We start from the raw sequence: 18326 nt of genomic DNA on the forward strand, positions 1-18326 counted from the left end.
CCTTCAGAGGAAGCTGTAAGCCAGCCCACGGGCTTTCCTTCCATGTGTTCTCATTTCTTGGTTGATGCACGAGGGAGCCTCCAGATATGTACAAAGAAGCAGCTGCAAACCTTGCCTCTGGCATTATGCCTCTACACATACAGCTGACTCACAAGGAGGGTTTCCTTAGCAGATCCTGTGGCTTTCCTAGGCTGCCTCCGCATCAACTAAGAAGAGTCTGTCTGCTAACAAGCAGCACGGCAGCATCTGGGCATCCTTTGTCCTCTTCCCTCCGTCCCTCCTGTTAACACAGTGGTCTGTTCCATACAGCCGAGGGGTTGTCTATAGAGTGTAACCTGTGTTGTTCTCATGTGTGCACATTCCTGTAACCGCACGGCAGATGTAGCGCATGAACAGCACTGCGCTGCTAGCTATTTTTCATGATCTTGGTGGCACTTTTTCAAGTTGTCATGACAACAGATACTGGAAGGTGCATTTGTATCCAGGTATGCGCTGGGTCGCACATTGCATTCAGCACATAATTGCACTCTTGGGGCAGTTTGGCAACAACATATACAGTATAGCAGCTTTGGCTTATGTGAGTTGGGCCCTAGTAATGCCACTATCCCCAGTGTGTTTGTCTTTTAAACCCTGATCTGTTAGGCAGATTAAGGGTCATATAACTACTCTGGGAGCATGTGGCACTGCCAGCTGTCCACTCTAGTTGTTATAAGAATTATTCTTCAGAAGAAAAGTGTACAAGGGCATTGCTCTAGGGCCCTTAGAACTATTTCTTATGCCCCCTCTTTGCTACCAGAGGTCCAGTGGTCTGTCAGTAAGAATGAAGGGAGGAGGCAGGAGTCTCTCTCCTTCTCTTCTGCACTTTCGCTGCTCTGTTTCTGCTTTCTTGTGTTCTGGTTGTTCCTGAACTCCGTGTCCGTAAGCTGGATAAGATTTCCCCTCTGAAATAGGAAAACACCAACACATCAATATTTTGATAGTATGACAGCTACCTCTCCACATCGAAGAACCTTTTTCTTTAGCGTGCCTTGGAGTTGATGTCTGGAGTTGACGTCTGGAGATCTGTCACCCTGACATCACAGAGCACATCTTCTGTCTCAAGTGTATTCACATTCATGTAGGTGCATGCCCAGCATTAATGCTTCGAGTTGCTTATTCAGCAGCTTTCTAAATAACATGTGTGTTGGGCTTGGGGGAGCTTGAAGGACGGAAGTGATAAGACTGTGTCTGCCTCCTGGCTGGTTTTGTGGCTAAGATCAACAGTAACATCATCAGTCTTGGAGAAGGGTTGAGTCATCTCCCCTTCCACTTCCGTCACCCAGAAATAACTCAACCCAAGCACAAATTCACATCTTGCTGTGCATATAACACTAACAGTTTTTTACCCATAGATGCAGAACAGTACTGGCAAGGACTCTGTCCTCATAAGAACAGTGCCATTCTGTTCTCTCCTGCTTTAAATCTGGTACCTTTCTAGTAGAATGTGAGAGAAATCCCATGACTCGTTCTGCAAAGGGGAAAACAAAACCTTGATTTTTTAAAAAAATAACAACCTGTTGTTGAGTTTGGGGCTTGGTAATATCCTAAAGTCTTCCAGCAAAGCCTAAAGCAACCATTGGATGTGATCCTCTGGTTCCTTTTTCCAAAGCCCCTGTTTGCTTTTGTCCTTATGTTGCTATCCTGTGCTATTGTTTTTAAACAGAGTTCCAATATTCTATTGAAAAGAATGTTCAAATGCTTAATTTCTGAACAAGCTCTGACAAGTCTGAGCTAGGCCCAATCTTAAGGAAAAAGGCAACTCGTGTGTCCTGTCTGGATGGACCTGGGAGTTCCAGTGAGCCTTTGTCCCTCCCCCTAACCCCCCCCACTTCCTGTTTTGTTGCTCTTAGTCAGCTGGAGCAAGTGTGAATCCTCTTCTGTAGCTGGTTTTGGAGTGACTCTTCCTTCAAACAGCTCTTCTGTCTTACTGTGGATTCCAAGGGAACTGGAGGATAAAAGCAGCCCAAATTTAAGAATACCGCTGATGCAAAATAGTCAGGTGAGAAGTGAAGTATGAAGTCAAAAGGATAGGATACTCTGCTTTCTGTGAACACAGATTAAGTGGATCATTCAGGTTCACATAAAATGTGGAAAGGAAATGCTCCAACAGAAGACACTATATCTCTCTCCCTGCAACACTTCGGCATAGTGGTGCTATATGGTTATCTTAGTGTGCTGCTTACTTTGAAATGCTAGAATAATGACACATTCTCTGCTTCAAGATTGGAGTGGGGGGGGGGAACCATAGTCTACAAAACACACTGCCAGTCTTGAAACTGATTCCAGAGGCTGCAGTCCGAACTGTGGCCTGTAAACCACCAGTGGTCTGTGAGTTTCACTTAGGTCTATGGATTTGTGGTTGAAGACAAGAGATAACACATCCATTGCATTAAATATTGTTGGCCAGGCTCCTTTGGGAGGAAGGAGGAGATATAAATTCAATAAATAAATAAATGATAATTCATACAGATTTTTAATTGTATATTCAGCACTTCTTTCATTTCTTATATTGTATTTTATTGCATTACAATTTGAATTCAGTATATAAGAAGAAGCAACAAAAATACAATTAAATATCATATAGCATTTAGCACTGTGCATCACAATTGCTATAGAAGGCAGAATAATCATTAAGTGGTCTGCCAAGACTCAGCATTTTTCAAATGGTTCATGGGGAAGAAAGTGGTGGAACCACTGGGTTAAAAGGATAGGCATGCTGGGTGTGTTCCTTGTCTTCAAACCAACCAATTCCACTTTTAGTTCCCTTTTGGAATATACTCAAAGCTTGCATCAAGATAATTGATCTCACAAGATTCCTGGTGATGACTCGGCTTATTATTGATGATCTGTCTTCTTAGGTGGGCAAAGGGCCATTCCATTGTCGTAGAAATATCTGCTTTGTGGGCTTTCCCCTTAAGGAAGGCACATGCTTGGCCCCACCTTGCCTTCCAGCATCAATCGCTCTTGTCTATAAATACTCATCTTATAGCCAGCCAAGTGATCAGCACCACATGAAGAATTTGGGTGCAGCTCTTAAGCTGTTTCTATTTTAGCTTCTATTACTAACATCACCAGAATCTTAATGGCAGCAATTGAAGCTGGCTTTATTCATGCATTTTATTGATTCCCCTCCCTCCCTGCTTTGACTGAGATGAAAGGAAAGATACGCAGCGTTATGTGTACCTTACCCAGGGTCTTTGGGGAAATAGGTTTGTTCAGAGGCAATTGATAGAAATTTTGTCCTTGTTCAGGGTTGTAGGGATCAATACTGATTGCTCTGGTCAAGCTGAACTGTGAGAAACTTGTGGTTTGCAGAACTGAGAGAAGTGGAACCAGCTCCTGAGCAGGAGATATTACTATAGGTGTGATTCACCCCTTCCAACAAAGCCTAGCAAGCACATTTGAGTTACATTACTAAGGAAGTGTAAGGCTCATGGAACAGCAGTGAACAATCCAAACAAGAGTCAATTCTATAGGCCTTGATGGGCAGGCCTTGCCAAAATATCACACACCTATTCAAATTATAGATTTGTATATTTTCATTGTCAAACAAATTCCATGCCCCCCCCAACATGGAATGAGATGCAGTTGTTAAACTGAGGCTGAATCCATTCTTATTTGTGCACTAATACCAAAGAACCTTACTCTTTTGTCATAGAAGGAGGAGCTGCCATGAGCTGGGATTTCCTTCTCACGAGCATGGCTGACTAATTGAAGGTCTTGATCAGTCTCTGATTGACAACTTTCTGGGGTACTAGTATTACTAATCATAATTCACCCCAGGCTGGCATACAACAATCTAAGACACAGCATTAAAAATGTACACTTACAAAAAATGCAACCACCAAAAATTACAAGTTGATGGCTTGCATGAATAAATGTTCACACAGATCAGAGATAATGCACAGCTTATCTATTTGAAGTATTAGCCGAACAAATACAACAAGTAGAGACCTGCCACAACTTCCTCAGAGAGGAAAACAAACATAGATGCTTATTGTATTGGAGGAGAGCAGGCAGCGGGCTCCCAGTTTTTCCCCAGCCTAACAAATCTGACCCACTTCTTCCACAGGTAGCCTTATAAGTAGTGAACACATGCCAGCTTCTGCTTCTGGGAGATTCCTGCTTTTTAGGTTGCTAGCAATTCACATGCTACACATTGAGTAGCCTGAGGAATTTGGGCAGGGAGTTGGGGGAGGTAATTTTTGCAAGCACATAAAAGTGTTTAGACTTCACCGCCTGAGCCCTCTACTCATGTATTTGGCTTTTCACCCAGATAGCAAAGTTTGTTAATGGACTATAAGTTGGCAGATAAGCTGCAGTTACCAGAAACAAATTCAGTGTGCCCAGACAATTGATAAATGTTGTGATAAAACAGATACTGCACCTACTAGAATAGTTTTCTAGGGCATGTCCAAATGGAACTGATGCAGAGCCTTGGGAATGCAATCCCCCTGCAACAGAGCTATGTGGAACACTTCGTCTTGCACTGGCATTGGACAGGATGCGCTTTCACCAGGAGCTCGGCTTGTACTGTGTGCGCAGCTGACTCCCTATGCTAAGCATGGTATTATCCTAGGGCAGAAAAAATGTCCAAGAAATGTAGAAACTGCTGCCTGGGTGAGTCCTTAGAACAGAGATGGGGAATGTGTGGCCCTCCAGATGTTGTTGGATTTCAGCTACCACCATCCCTTACCATTGTCCAGGCCGGGACTCAAACAAAACCAGGAGAGCCACAGGTTTTCCAGCATAGCATTAGAAGATAAAAGTAGTGCTATAACCAAGATATCACTGCGTACGGTCATTCTGCAAATCCAGGAGCATTTCTTGTTCCTAGTGTGGCTCCTCTGCACCCTTGTTCTGCCGTTGAATAGGCAAGTGGGGGGTGGGGGTGGGGATAAGGAATAGAGCTGCTGACGCAGTAGTCCTTCATTGTCGTAATCTCTCCACTTACTTATACAATGAGGTGGCAGCTCGTGGTTGAGCCCTTGTAAATTGATGCTACTTTCTTTTTATTACAGCCTCATTTCAGCAGCTGCATGAAGACACATTAGGGTTATAATAATGAAGTCTCAATAACCCACTTGCTGGTACTTTGCTCTGGAGATGCCATTATTAGATCTTCCATGGATTCCCCCAGATGCCCATTATCTGTTTACTCACCCAGAATGGCATCTGCACTGAACTGCTGCTATGCATAAATGCAGCAAACATGTCCAATTATTATCTGATTAGAATAATCATTTCCTATTCAGCTGTCTGAGCTGTCAAGTGCCTGCGGGCCTGAGAAAGGGGGCTCCTAGAATGAGCTTGCTGTTCTCTGGAAGTGCAGTGCTGTGGCCTTTATTTTGTTGGGACATGCATTTAACTTGCACACCTAGTATGTCGTGCTTGCCTTTGATCTCACACAGCTGGCACAATGGGTAGTATGCAAAGTGTTAACCCCAAGGATTCTCATTGCCCTTAATGCTAATCTCGCAGACAGCAGTTACGTAACCAACTTCCTTGGCATCAGCATGCAGTTAGCTTGTTACTGGACACCCGAAAGCAGTTTTGGCAGAGGCTGCCGACTCACCTTCTGTCCATCATATACAAGGAAAGACTGTTGGAGAGTCTCTGACTCCTGGGTGACCACAACACCAGTATTCTGTTTGTAAGCTGATTACAAGAGCTCACTTGCTGAGCAACATGATTTGGAGGCCTGGCCTGCTCAGAAGGGAATTGATTGCACTGTTGAGCCAATCATTCCCAAGGCATTTGTCTCTGTGTCTGCTTTGGAAGTCCCTTGATACTGGCTCTTTCTTGCTATAGTTCACACTTCCCCTTTCAGAAATTGCAGTTTGCTGGGCAGCGTGGCTTTTATTGAATATATTTAGATCCACAAATTAAATGCCCTTGTACTAGCCATGTCCTAATTGATATCAGCATGTTTGAATAGCATGTTTCATCTAAAGATTCTACGATTGCTGTGAGCTATTCTGTTCTGTAAATAATTTCAGATTTCATGTTTCTTCCTCCTTTTTTCCACCTCTGAAAAGCATATTACCTATGGAGATGTTTACCACTATAGAAATGTTTTACTGCCATTATTAACACACCACACTTAAGAAGCAGCAGTCTCTTTTGCATGATGTTTTAAGTGGAATTGAAGGAGTGTGGTAATCATCCTCATGGTCACTGTTACATACAGATAAATGAGGGAGCTAATTCATGGAGGTTTTCAGTAGGATTTAGCACTGTAGCTGGTGAGTCCTCCAGAGACCGTAGGTATTTCCAGAGACATCTAGAGTCCTGGAAGTATTATCGGCCTTTGCAGTGTCTCCCAAAACATGAAGCAAATAAGAAGCTCTAATAGGATTTAACACTATCCGCTATTTCTTCTCTGGTGAGCTTCATTTTTATTGGAATTTTATTTACAACATAACACAACCCCCCCCCCAATACACAAATCCACCCAAATTAAACATGAACGTAACATACAGTGAGCATAACATACAAACAACCAAATAAAAGACTTACTTTATCCTGTATCTGGCCTCCTTATTTACTTCTTATAAACTGTTTCCTTTATGAATAATTATTAAGATTTTTCTAATTATAACTTAAATATCCACAAAGTCTCCTGCAGACATTTAGAGCACTGTTTTGTGAAGTACTCTCTGCATTTTTCTCATGCTTTTTGAAACTCTTGTCTAGTATGATCTCTAATTGCCTGTTAATTGCCAGTTCAATATATTCTAACAGTTTATCTTGCCATTCCTTTTTTGTTGGCACAGTTTCTTTTCTCCAGTTTTTAGCAGTTAGGATCCTTGCCGCTCCTGTGGCATAGAGGAATATTTTCTGATCTTCTCTTGCTATACCTGTGTCCGTTATCCCTAGTAGAAAAGCTTCTGTATTTTTCGTAAAGTTATACTTAAACATTTTTTTAAGCTCGCCATACACAATCCTCTATTTCTTCTGCATCAGCAATAGCAATTAATCTATCATATTCGAAAGGGGAATATCATAATTTGTTTTCTGTTTGTGGCAGTTTACGGTTAGTATGTTATGGGAACAAACTATTTCTCCAGCAGTTCTCTGGCCTTGATCTCCATTTGTTATGGGAGTCATTCCTTCATGTTATGGAACCTTGTCCATTATCTCCCTGTTTCCAGACAGCTGGTTGCTGCATCAGCTATGTGCTGATCCTTGAGAAAACTGAGTATTTTTCTCCTTAAAGTAACTCCTTCCATAAAAAGGGCTGAAGCCCAGATCATACTCCTGCAAGCAGACTAATGATGTGCAACATCTAAAAAGCTGACCTTTATAACCCTCTCATTGGGTCCCAGACTCATGCGTATTAGTATTAAGTCCTGCTAGAAATAGGTAATTATTTAAAGCAGCAGTGCTCAGAAATGCAAGAACCACTGCTTGAATGAGAACAATTCCAATTAAAGGCAAGCACAGTGCCCATTCAGGCTTACCCAGAGTCAGATTGGGACTTGTACTTCACTTGTGCAGTCACTGCAGATCATGGGGTTGGCCAGCTACACAGTCTCTGGCTGTAATTGATAGCTAGCTGTGCAGTCCAGGAGGCTGTCAAAGATGAAGCTGGAGATCATGGGGCTGGCCAGTCTCCCGATTCTGACTACACAGTGCTATCAAATGTAGCTGTGGATTGCCCCAACTTGCCAGCACCATGGTTGCCTGCTGCCCTGATCTCCTTTCCTCCACTGCCTGTTTCTTCCCCACCACACATCCCTAAAATAAAGATATAGTTCCCAGAGTTCCCTGTGAAGAGGGATTGCTTGTTAATCCACACTGAGAACTATAGCTCTGTGAGGGGAATAGGGGTCCCCTAACAACTCCCAGCACCTCTAACAAACTACAGTTCCCAGAATTGTTTGTGGGAAGCCATGAGCGTTTAAAGTGGCATCGTAGTGCTTTATTTGTGTGGTGTGAATGTGGCCCAAGTCTGATTTTTACCAAATGGAAAAAGGGGAACATAACCAAGTTTTTAGTTACGTTGGCATACCTTGTTCTGACCGTGTTAAATATTGGCTGCTTAGGAGAAAGGATATGAAGTGTTCCATCTCTCTCCAATTCCTAACCAGTAATTCTGCCATGAAGATATTCTACGGAACCTGTCCACCTTTCCAGCACAGCAAGCCAAACAGTCTCCCATAACCAATCTTAGACAAAGGCAAGGAAGCTGCGGCCTTTGATTTAATTGGGTTCCTTGACACAGCCACTCCCTTTGTCCCACACAGCTGGAATCCAAGCCTGGGAAAGGCTTGACAGAGCGAGCGCTCTCTGACTGGAAGACAGCTCTGAAGAGGGAGAGGGAGGAGCACCAGCACCTCCTGGCTGAGTCGTACAGTGCCGTCATGGACCTGACCAAGCAGCTGCAGATCAGCGAGAAGAACTGGGACCAGGAGAAACTGGAGCTCCTGGACCGATTCAAGGATGAACGGCAGCAGGCAGAGCAGCAAGTGAAGGAGCTGCAGAACAAAATAAATCAGGTGAGAACGGAATACATTGTGTGGGTGCAACTCGCCCTCCAAAGTCTCAGTGAGTATTTCAGCAAGTGTGAATATAATGCGCATACCCTTAGCAGAATCAATATAGGCTGGCAGCAATGGATGTCCCTGCATGAGCATAAGTGTGGGTATAGATGCAGAGTGTTGGGGATCGAGTCCAGTCCTGGATTTAAATCCCTGCCCAGCCACGGAACTCCCTGGGTGACTTCCAGCCAATCACTATCACTAGCCTATTTCTCAAGGTGTTTGGGAGAAGGACAACTCTGTATGCTTTCTGAGCATCATGGAGGAAGGGCAGGATAAAAGCATAATAATAATATGAATCAGGATAATGATGCTGGCCAACAAATGCCTATCCCCTAGGCTTCCTTGTTCCCATGAATACATGCATGTGCTTGCATGCAGCACACACGCTAGCGGGGTACACATAACCCCCTCTTGTGCAGAGCTGCCAACATGATTTTCTGGTTCCAGGTTCCAACAAAATTCTACTGGGTGATGCTGAGTAGGACTAAAATTCGATACAAACTTATATAAGAAGATAAATTTGCATATAATCTGACTGCACTTGGCATTATATGCAATTTTATCTCCTCTTTTGCAGATGGGGTACAGGGCCCAAAGATAAATCAGGATCCACACACAATTAATAAGCTGACTGGCAGCCAGAGTGTCAACATATTAAGCTTTCCCCATAATTTCCAGACTAGAAGAGGCTTGACCTGTTGCATTTCTGCCTGCCTCACAGGTGTTAAAGGCACAAAAGCCTTGCCTTCCCTCCGCCACCACACATCCCATCCCAAACCATGCAGAGAAATCAAGGTTCATGAATTGTGAACCAGCTATGTTACTGTAGATGCATGTGTGCTTTGGACATCAGTAGCTACAAATGAGGCACCTAAATAAAACTTGAGACCCTCTATCATCGCTCCTGCAGATTTTGCGTGATCTGCAATGGTGGAATAGATCCGTCTGTCCCCCAGTGGCACATTGAACACATTCCTTTGCCAGCAGTTAATGTTTCATTGACTGATCCCCAGCCTGACCCTCTGTCAAAATGGATCCTAAGCAACACATCTGCCCCCAAGCTCCAGTTTCTCTATTAGTGATTGATTTTTTGAAACAGTGTCTCTGCCAGAAATATGTGGGTGCTGCAAGGAACACCCAATATCCCCCGAGTACTGTGATGCCAGTGGGATGTCCCTGCAGGGGCTGAACCTTGCAGTGCACTCATTAGAAACTGAACAACAACAACAAAAAGTTATTGTCCACAGCAATGCCACATAGAGGACAAATTGGCTCTTATGTGCAGGCCCAGCATTAGAATTGCTTTGTCTTTCAGCTGCAGAAGGGAGCTGACCTCTGGGCTTTGAAAAACTCTGAAATGGAGAAGCATGGCAGTAGCTGGAAAGAGGTAAGCTGGGCAGGAACGGCTTTGTCCTAACCTGTAAAATTCAGGCAGAGATGACATGTGTTGGGTGTGAACTAAAACCTTGCCCCAGAAAGGTGAATGGAAGCTGTAGATTTATGCTGGGACAAATTATAAGGGAATGATCACATTTGATACTTGTGAGCATTCCAGTTGCCTATGGTTGGCTGTGTGGTGTAGTGGTTAAGAGCGATAGACTCGTAATCTGGTGAACCGGGTTTGGGTCTCCGCTCCTCCACATGCAGCTGCTGGGTGACCTTGGGCCAGTCACACTTCTCTGAAGTCTCTCAGCCTCACTCACCTCACAGAGTGTTTGTTGTGGGGGAGGAAGGGAAAGGAGAATGTTAGCCGCTTTGAGACTCCTTCGGGTAGTGATAAAGTGGGATATCAAATCCAAACTCTTCTTCTTTTTCTTTGGACACAGGGTTAGCTATACCTCCTCCTGGTTCAGCAAGACATTCACTAAATAGGTTACATGTCTCTTATTACTTATGGTGAGGATATTAGGAATGTGTTTCCTGAGAAGGGCTGTGTGACAGACAGAAATTCAACAGGGTCAGCTATTTCCATCTCTGCACCTTTGTGCTGAGGAATGCTGCATCTGTTGAATTTACCTGCATGCATTAACATATCCTAGCCTTGGTCATGATTGCTATTTTCGATCTCTTAATAGGACTTCAGATTTCAGCTAACTTTGAAGTACATTTCTGTGAAAACTGTAACACCTAGAGCAGGGGTCAGCAAACTTTTTCAGCAGGGGGCTGGTCCACTGTCCCTCAGACCTTGTGGGGGCCAGAATATATTTTGAAAAGTAAATAAAAATGAATTCCTATGCCCCACAAATAACCCAGAGATGCATTTTAAATAAAAGGACACATTCTACTCATGTAAAAACACACTGATTCCCGGACTGTCCGTGGGCCGGATTAAGAAGATGATTGGACTGGATCCAGCCCCTGGGCCTTAGTTTGTCTACCCATGACCTAGAGCAATGAGCATTTTGACTGAGCTCTTGACATCGCACTGAATTCTGAAATTTAGGGGAAATCCCCACAGAACACTTTTTTGCTGCTTAAGTGCAAAGTGAAGCCTTACATTCCTCTGGGAAGCTGACCCCTCTGCCCCCTTTAGCTAAGCTTCTCTAGGCCTGCCATGATGTTGCAAGGCACTACTGATGATAAAAGGCCTCTCTAATGTTCCTTTCAGACTCTCAATGAGAAAATCACCGACAAAGAAACTGTTTCCGAAACAGACATGAAAGGAAGCAATTTAAAAAGGTGAGATGTGTGCAGCTTCTAAGTTTTGCTTCTTCCTTCAACTCTTCACCATCTGGAAAACAGTCAGCCGGCTCCTCTAGCCATACTCAAGCTTAACGATTGGTGAGAAAAGCACATTGAGGCCATGGGGTGCGGTAACATATGTTTTCCTTCTCTGTGTAAAACTGGTAGCTGGCAATACCTGATGCCACATTGGGGCAGAAAATATAGACTGCTTGGTTGTTTGCATGTGAGTCTATCTGTATAATTTACCAGCTTCCATACCTCTGCCTTCAGCAAGTGTAAATACACAAAATGCATATTACCATGGATCTATTTGACCCTCATTGCATCTTTCAGGGACAGAAGTAAATGGTGTGCATGCCCATATTTCTTATCATGTTTTTATTCTATTCCCTTGCTGAAAACACAAAACATGTTACCTTGATAATGGTATTGCCTTTTAATCACTGTATGCTATTATTTCCCCCCACCTGTCTTCCTTGTGTTCCCTGTAGGTGATTATTTAGGACAGGGGTAGGGATTTTGTGGCCACCCAGATGTTGTTAGGCTCCCAATGTCCATCAGCCCCAGTCAGCAAGGTTACTGGTCAGGGACAGTGTTAGAAACTGAGATATGAAAGCTAGGAGCTAAATGGCACCTTAAACCTAGGTTATAGGCACCATAATGGAGTGTCTAGGTGTGCTTTTTTATAACAAGAATACAAAGCTGAAAATGAATGAACTGCAACTAAAACCTTATGTTCATTTTTCACATGGTCTAGGCCTCATTTGAAGACTGCAAAAAACAACAACACCAAAGCCATACTTCCCCTGCCCGCCCCCCTGATATTCTTATGAGAGTCCCTTCTCTAGTCTTCAGAGAGTGGCTGGAAGTGGGGAGGCAGAAAAGGGTCCTCCTTTCCTACCAGGCAAAAATTCCTAGTGAGCCTGAGCAAAAGAGTACCCCATAGATTCTTTTAGGAGATTCTTAGTGCAAAATGTGGGGCATTGGACAATACTTAGTGCAAAATGTGGGGCATTGGACAATACTTAGTGCAAAATGTGGGACATTGGACAATACTTAGTGCAAAATGTGGGACATTGGACAATACTGGAGTGGGAAGTGGGACCTTCTGTTGAGCTTCACAGCAATTCTACTGCAAGAGAAGTGCTCTCTCTGTGTGGAGTCACGACACTCAGAGGCAATAAGAGCCTAGGACTAAAACTCTGTGCAAAGAATCACACTCCATGTAAGAGTGTGTGTGTGTGTGTGTGTGTGTGTGTGTATGAAACTGGATTAGGTAGCATTAATGTGAATGCAATGAACTCACCACAGTTACTCTCACTTCTGTTTTAGCAATGCACAGCCTTTTCCACACATGCATCAATTATGGATTTGGGGGTCATTTCCCAACATTATTTACCCTACTCATAACTTAGGGGATAATGGAGATAGTGGGGAATAGCAGAAGACATTAGCCTTTGTAATGTCAGAATGTCCAAGTGGAAGTTTGGAATGCAAAATTTGAAAGGCAGGTCTGCAGGCATCCATCTGTCTTCTGTCCATTCTGACATTATTGAAGGCATGCCTTCCATCCTATTTTTCTTGCTTTCTTGGTCATCTTAAGAGATGACTTGGAAAATAATAGGAGAATTGGCCATAATCTGTGTAGGAACCATGAAGCAGGAAAGTAGATATAGCCCGACCAGGAAAAAGCTTCTACTTAGGAAGGACAGAGCCTGGAGGTAGAAATAAGACACCTTCCCTAATAAATGTGCTTGCTCCCTTCTCTTTTCTATCCAGGACCAAGTCAGTCTCCTCAATGTCTGAATTTGAAAGTTTGCTTGATTGTTCTCCTTATCTTCCTGGCAAAACCAGTCCCGTCATCACAGACAACGTCTGCAGCAAAAAGGGCTCTCCAGCTACACAGGTGTTGCCTGACACTTTGAAGGACCCTGCAGGGTTTGCCCCCAATAACTGTGCCTATCTGAATAGTGAGCAGCCCACGCCAGAGAGCCTGACCACAGAGAAGCTGGATGTCTCGTCATGCAACTTCACCCAGACAAGCAGCTTCTCTGTGCAGGATCAGGCCCAGAAACATGTGCAGAGAAGCTACACTGCTCCCGACAAGACTGGGATCCGCATATATTATAGCCCACCGGTGGTACGCAGGTTGGAATCGCCCCTAGTACACAAGAGAGACGGGAAGATAATGGTTGAGCCTGGCTTCCTGTTCACCATGGCCAAGCCCAAGGAAGAATCGGACAGCTCCGAAAACATGTACAGCCGGTGGCTGTGCAACTTCTCCAAGCAGCACCGAGAGCTGCTTGACAGCAGTACTGTTAGCGAGAAAGCTGTGGCCCCTGTGCCCAGATTTCCGCCTTCCCTGCATGACCTTGAGATCTCCGGCAACATGAGCGATGACATGAAGGAGATCACCAACTGTGTCCGGCAAGCTATCCGCTCCAGCTCCCTGGAGAGAAAGGTTAAGAGCACTTCCAGCCAGACAGTGGGATTGGCCAGTGTTGGTACCCAGACTACCCAGTCTGTCAGCATCGGTCTGCAGACAGACATGCCCAGGGGCAGCATACACAGCAGCAAGAGCTGGTCCCCACGAAGCTCCTCCCTTATATCCGTTCGCAGCAAGCAGATCTCGACCTCTCTGGACAAAGTCCACTCCAGGATCGAACGGCCCTGTTGCTCCCCCAAGTACGGCTCTCCGAAACTCCAAAGAAGATCATCTTCTAAGCTGGAGAACTCCAAGGACCGAAGCCTGTGGAACCTCCATCAGACGAAACAGAATGGCTCAGCCTGGGCTCGTTCCACCACCACCAGAGACAGCCCAGTTCTCAGCAACATTAACGACGGCCTGTCCAGCTTGTTCAATGTTGTAGAGCATTCTGGGAGCACAGAGTCCATCTGGAAGCCAGGATGCCAGGAAAGCAAAGCCAAGCCAGAAACTCCTAAGTACGGGATAGTGCAGGAGTTTTTCCGGAATGTGTGTGGCAGAACTCAGAGCCCCACTTTGGCTCCAGAGAAAAAAGACCCGGTAGGAGGAGACAGCAGCAGCAGCAGCAGCAAGAAGCCAGAGCATTCCTCCTCAGTTGTGCTCCAGCAGTCTGAAAACGCCCCCAAGGTCCTTGACAAAAAGCCCTTGAAGCAGAGCTGCAGTGAGGAACCAAAGCTGTCCATCCCAGGCCAAGGTGGCAAGGACAGAGCCTTAAAGGAGCCAGACATCATCTCTGCTATTATTGCCAATGAGGTAGTGCTTGCTTGCTTTAAGACAGGGGTGGGAGACTTCAGGCCTGGGGACCAAATGTGGCCTTCCAGGCCTCTCTACCTGGCTCTCAGAACCAGAATATGCCCCTTGCTGACCCTTCTTCACACCCCAAGTGCTTCTGCATGGTTAAAATGTATCTGAACTCTGATAACCCCTTTTGTCTGCCTGGATAGAGGATGGTGTGTATGTGTATAGAAACTAGCCTATACAAAAGTATAATTTACATCAGTTGTTCCAACCAAAAGGTTCCCCACCGCTAACTTGCCCCTGCCTTCAGCCCTTCTGTGAGCTGAAATGTAGCATAGCAGTATCTCCTATCCACTGCAAACTTCAAGGGCCAGAAGCAAGGATGTCAACAACCGCCATCGTATATTGCTTTGGCCACCACTAAGCACTTAAAGATACAAGGGGTCAGGTTTGGTAAGTGGATGCATTGGGGACACACCCTGTTCTGAGTGTGAGACCGAGGGTGTTGGTAACTATCCACACCTTTTTGGCTCTATAGCTTCCTATTTGCAGATCATGAGTAGCTTATAGGATGGAATTCAACATCGTGCTATGTTGAATGTCCTACCACCACAAGCATTGCAGCTTGCCAGACAGAACAATCCCTCCTCTCCTCCCTTGTGTGCTGTTCTGGGGGTTCTGACCCTGACCCCAAATTCTGGGGGCATCATGGAAGGAGAGAGGGAAGCCCAATTGCACAAGCAGAATCCCTTTCTCAGGACTTAACGCTGACAGGACTCTGTAGGTGAATCTCACCCTAGAATTGCTTGTCCTGGTTTCTTGCAGTTTGTTTTTGCATTAATATGTAGGCAGATGATACAAATCTCCTCGACTGAATTGTAATCTAAAAGGTCACAGACATCATGAAATGAAGCAGACTTGGAAATCAAGTTGCACCTAAGCCAGGAACCTTTCTTGCAATGCATTCATATGGCTAAACAGTTCTGCTACATCAACAAGTTTTAGCTGTGCAATGGAACTTCCCTGCTCTCTCCTCTTCCTGTGTGTGCCATGTTCCAGAGGGTTGGGCTGTGTCAGCCCAGCTTACACAAGGCACAGGTAATCAGAAATGTCTTGCTCTAGAAAAATCCCAGTGGCACCAGTGGCAAACCTCCCTGTTCCATAACTAGGGTGCCACTACCAAAAAGACCCTCTCCCTGGTAATTACCTGCCTCACGTCATTCTGAGGGGGAACTCTAAGCAGGTACGTGTGGGAGAAGGCGATAACCTGGTCCTAAACTAAACTGTTGCTAGGCTTTTAATGATGCATTTCAGCTATCCGTCGTGCTTCAAATACATTATCTTCATATCATCCCTGTGAAGTCCTACTGCATTATCAACTCCATATTGCAGATTTGTTGCAGGGGGTGGGTCAGAGCATAATCGTATACCTTAACAAGGCCATGTAGGGAGTTTCTTGCTGGGGCGAGATTTGAACAAGGTTCATGTCCTTTAACCGTCACTCTGCGACAGATCTCAAGTTGCCCATTCTTTTTCACACGCTACCCTTTCCTTCTGTCTCTCTTTGCAGGACGTGGCCTGTGATTGCAGCTCCCAGTCGCTGACTTCCTGTTTTGCTCGGCCGTCGCGCTCAGCTGTCCGCCACTCCCCTTCCAGGTGCAAGCTGCACCCTTCTGATGGCAGCCGGGTAGAAGAGAAAGCAGGGCCTCTGAGTGAGTGAGAGGGCTGCGCTTGCTGCCGTGCTGATGGAAGAGCAACCTATGCGCTGGAACTGCCAGTCCCTCCGGCACCTCTGGGACTGGCTACTTCTGAGCCAGCTGCAGATGAGGGGCTCTGCTCTTAGATACCCAGGGTGACACCATGCATCTCCTGTCTCACCTTAGCTCAACAGAGATACCGGCAGCACAGAGGCTGTGCTACGTGGGCAGGGGACAGAGTGGGAGAGTCTTGCTAGAGGTGTGGTTTCTCGGTCACTGGAAACCTTTCTGTCCCTCCCCCCCTCAGTGGGAACATGACCTACAAGAGCTGGACGTTGCCAGAGTCTGGTGAAGCAGTCTGTGCTGTTTCCATGGCATTGGGTGTGTGTGTGAGAGAGAGAGAGAGTGTGTGTCGCCAGTTTGAGGAGATGCATCTCTCTTCTTTGTGAAAAAGGCATCACAGTGAGGGATTACGGAGGGCAGTATCAACAAAGCTGCTTGGCCCTCCCTTCCTTGGTCTAGGGGTGGGGAAGGAAAACAGCAGTCCTTCAGGAAACACTAGACAGCTGGTTTCAAAGCCTTAAGAACTCCTCTCAGAACAGCTGTACTATAGGATTTCTCCAGAACGAGGCATTCAATATGGTGTACAGAGAAAGAGGGCGGGGGGAGGGTGCTAGCAAAATTGCCACCAGGAAATGCCACCATAGCATAAGTGCTCCGGGCCGTTGTGTACAAGTAGATTGGAAAAGCCCTGGATTTGCTCTGCAACCATATTTGCATGGATAGTTTTTCCCAGGTGTGCCCAGCATAAAATACCAGCACTGGGCCATGCACCCAGCCTGCACTGTGGTGCACAGTATGGTCTTTTCAGAGTGCTGACACTCTTGATAAAACAAGAGTACGGTTTCGCACTACCGGTTCTCCTGCACCTGACCTGTGGGAAACAGCTGTGCAAGCATGGTCTGTGTTGCCTTCCTGTCCATGTGCATAAAACTTCCCATGATTACTGAAATGCATCAGTAGACCTGGACTATTTCTTCTTCAGGCCTCTGATGCCATCTCCATGGCTCAGAACAATTGTTGCTTTGTATCAGCCTCTGTGCTTGGCTGCTGTGGTGCAGTTGAGCACCAGGAGTTCACAGAAAGAGTATGCTGAGTCCTCCATGTCTACAATTCCAGTCTGTTTCCATTTCTCCGTACCCCACACAATGGGTAGCTGTAGCTATTCCTAAGGAGAGTTGCTTCTGTCATTTGCTGTTGCTTGTTTTTCAACTGGAAATCTCAAAACCCTTTGTGATCAACTTGCCTCTGTAATAATAGTTTAACAGAGCCCATAGAATGAAAATACAGATGAGACAGTGAATGGGTAGAAGAGGTACCATCTTTTCAGTGCTGCAGAACATTCCAAGTTCCACGGGAGGCAGGGGGTTGTGTGCCTGCTGCATATCTCAGGGCAGAGCTTCTCCTATGTCACACTCTCCAATGGTTGCTGCCAGTGCTCTACTAAATATTTTGATGGTTGCTAGTTCCTGTGAGTCAACCCTGTTCTAGAGAAAAGGTATTAATGGGGATCCTCCAGCATCCAGTGTAGTGCATTATCTGCTCATACAAACAACTTTCAGGGCTCCAGCAAAGGATCTCTCTTTTCATTGACTCTTCTGCTTTGCTGAGGGATTTGGGGAGCAGGCAGGTTTTGCTGCTCCCCACCTCCAGATTCAGTAGCACAGATTTGTGTGTATTGCAACACTTCTGCAGGGATGTGATCTGAAAGGTAGGAAAATATGCGAGAGCAAGCCTTGGCTTCCTTGGAAGTACCCTTCTAAAGACAGCTGGCTCTTCAGGAACTGTACCACTTGAGAATGCAGCTGGGGGATCAGAAGTTAGAGTGGTTGTCCATGTAAAAGAGAAAAAGCAACTCAAATCTCCCAGCGGATAGAAAACTTGAATGTCAGGCAGAATATTCAACTAGAACACACTCTACCTCTGACATGTCCGCTTTCCACAGGCAGGACACATGATGTGAGCAATTGTTTAAACTAGCCACATCACCCACTCGTGAAGTGGTATAATCACATGGAAGGGCTGTGTACTATGTGGCTTTTAGTTTTTGTTTAAAAATATACATCAGCCTTCAGA

At 45.3% G+C, this 18326-nt stretch overlaps 1 protein-coding gene across 4 annotated transcripts in view; it reads left to right on the forward strand.

Moving 5' to 3' along the window:
• SOGA1 (suppressor of glucose, autophagy associated 1) overlaps positions 1-17514 on the forward strand; it is an 83234-nt gene extending 65720 nt beyond the window's left edge. For 3 of the 4 annotated variants that reach the window (XM_053393880.1, XM_053393881.1, XM_053393879.1), the window contains exons 11-15: positions 8289-8540; positions 9901-9972; positions 11194-11264; positions 13050-14508; positions 16064-17514. In XM_053393880.1, coding sequence (XP_053249855.1) covers positions 8289-8540; positions 9901-9972; positions 11194-11264; positions 13050-14508; positions 16064-16213 — 2004 coding nt within the window. In that variant the 3' untranslated portion in view covers positions 16214-17514. The remainder of the gene's footprint in view (positions 1-8288; positions 8541-9900; positions 9973-11193; positions 11265-13049; positions 14509-16063) is intronic. The other variant, XM_053393882.1, reaches the window with a different exon arrangement.
• Positions 17515-18326: the final 812 nt, after the last annotated feature.

The sequence above is a fragment of the Podarcis raffonei genome, chromosome 6, assembly GCF_027172205.1.
Source record: "Podarcis raffonei isolate rPodRaf1 chromosome 6, rPodRaf1.pri, whole genome shotgun sequence".
Taxonomy (NCBI): domain Eukaryota; kingdom Metazoa; phylum Chordata; class Lepidosauria; order Squamata; family Lacertidae; genus Podarcis; species Podarcis raffonei.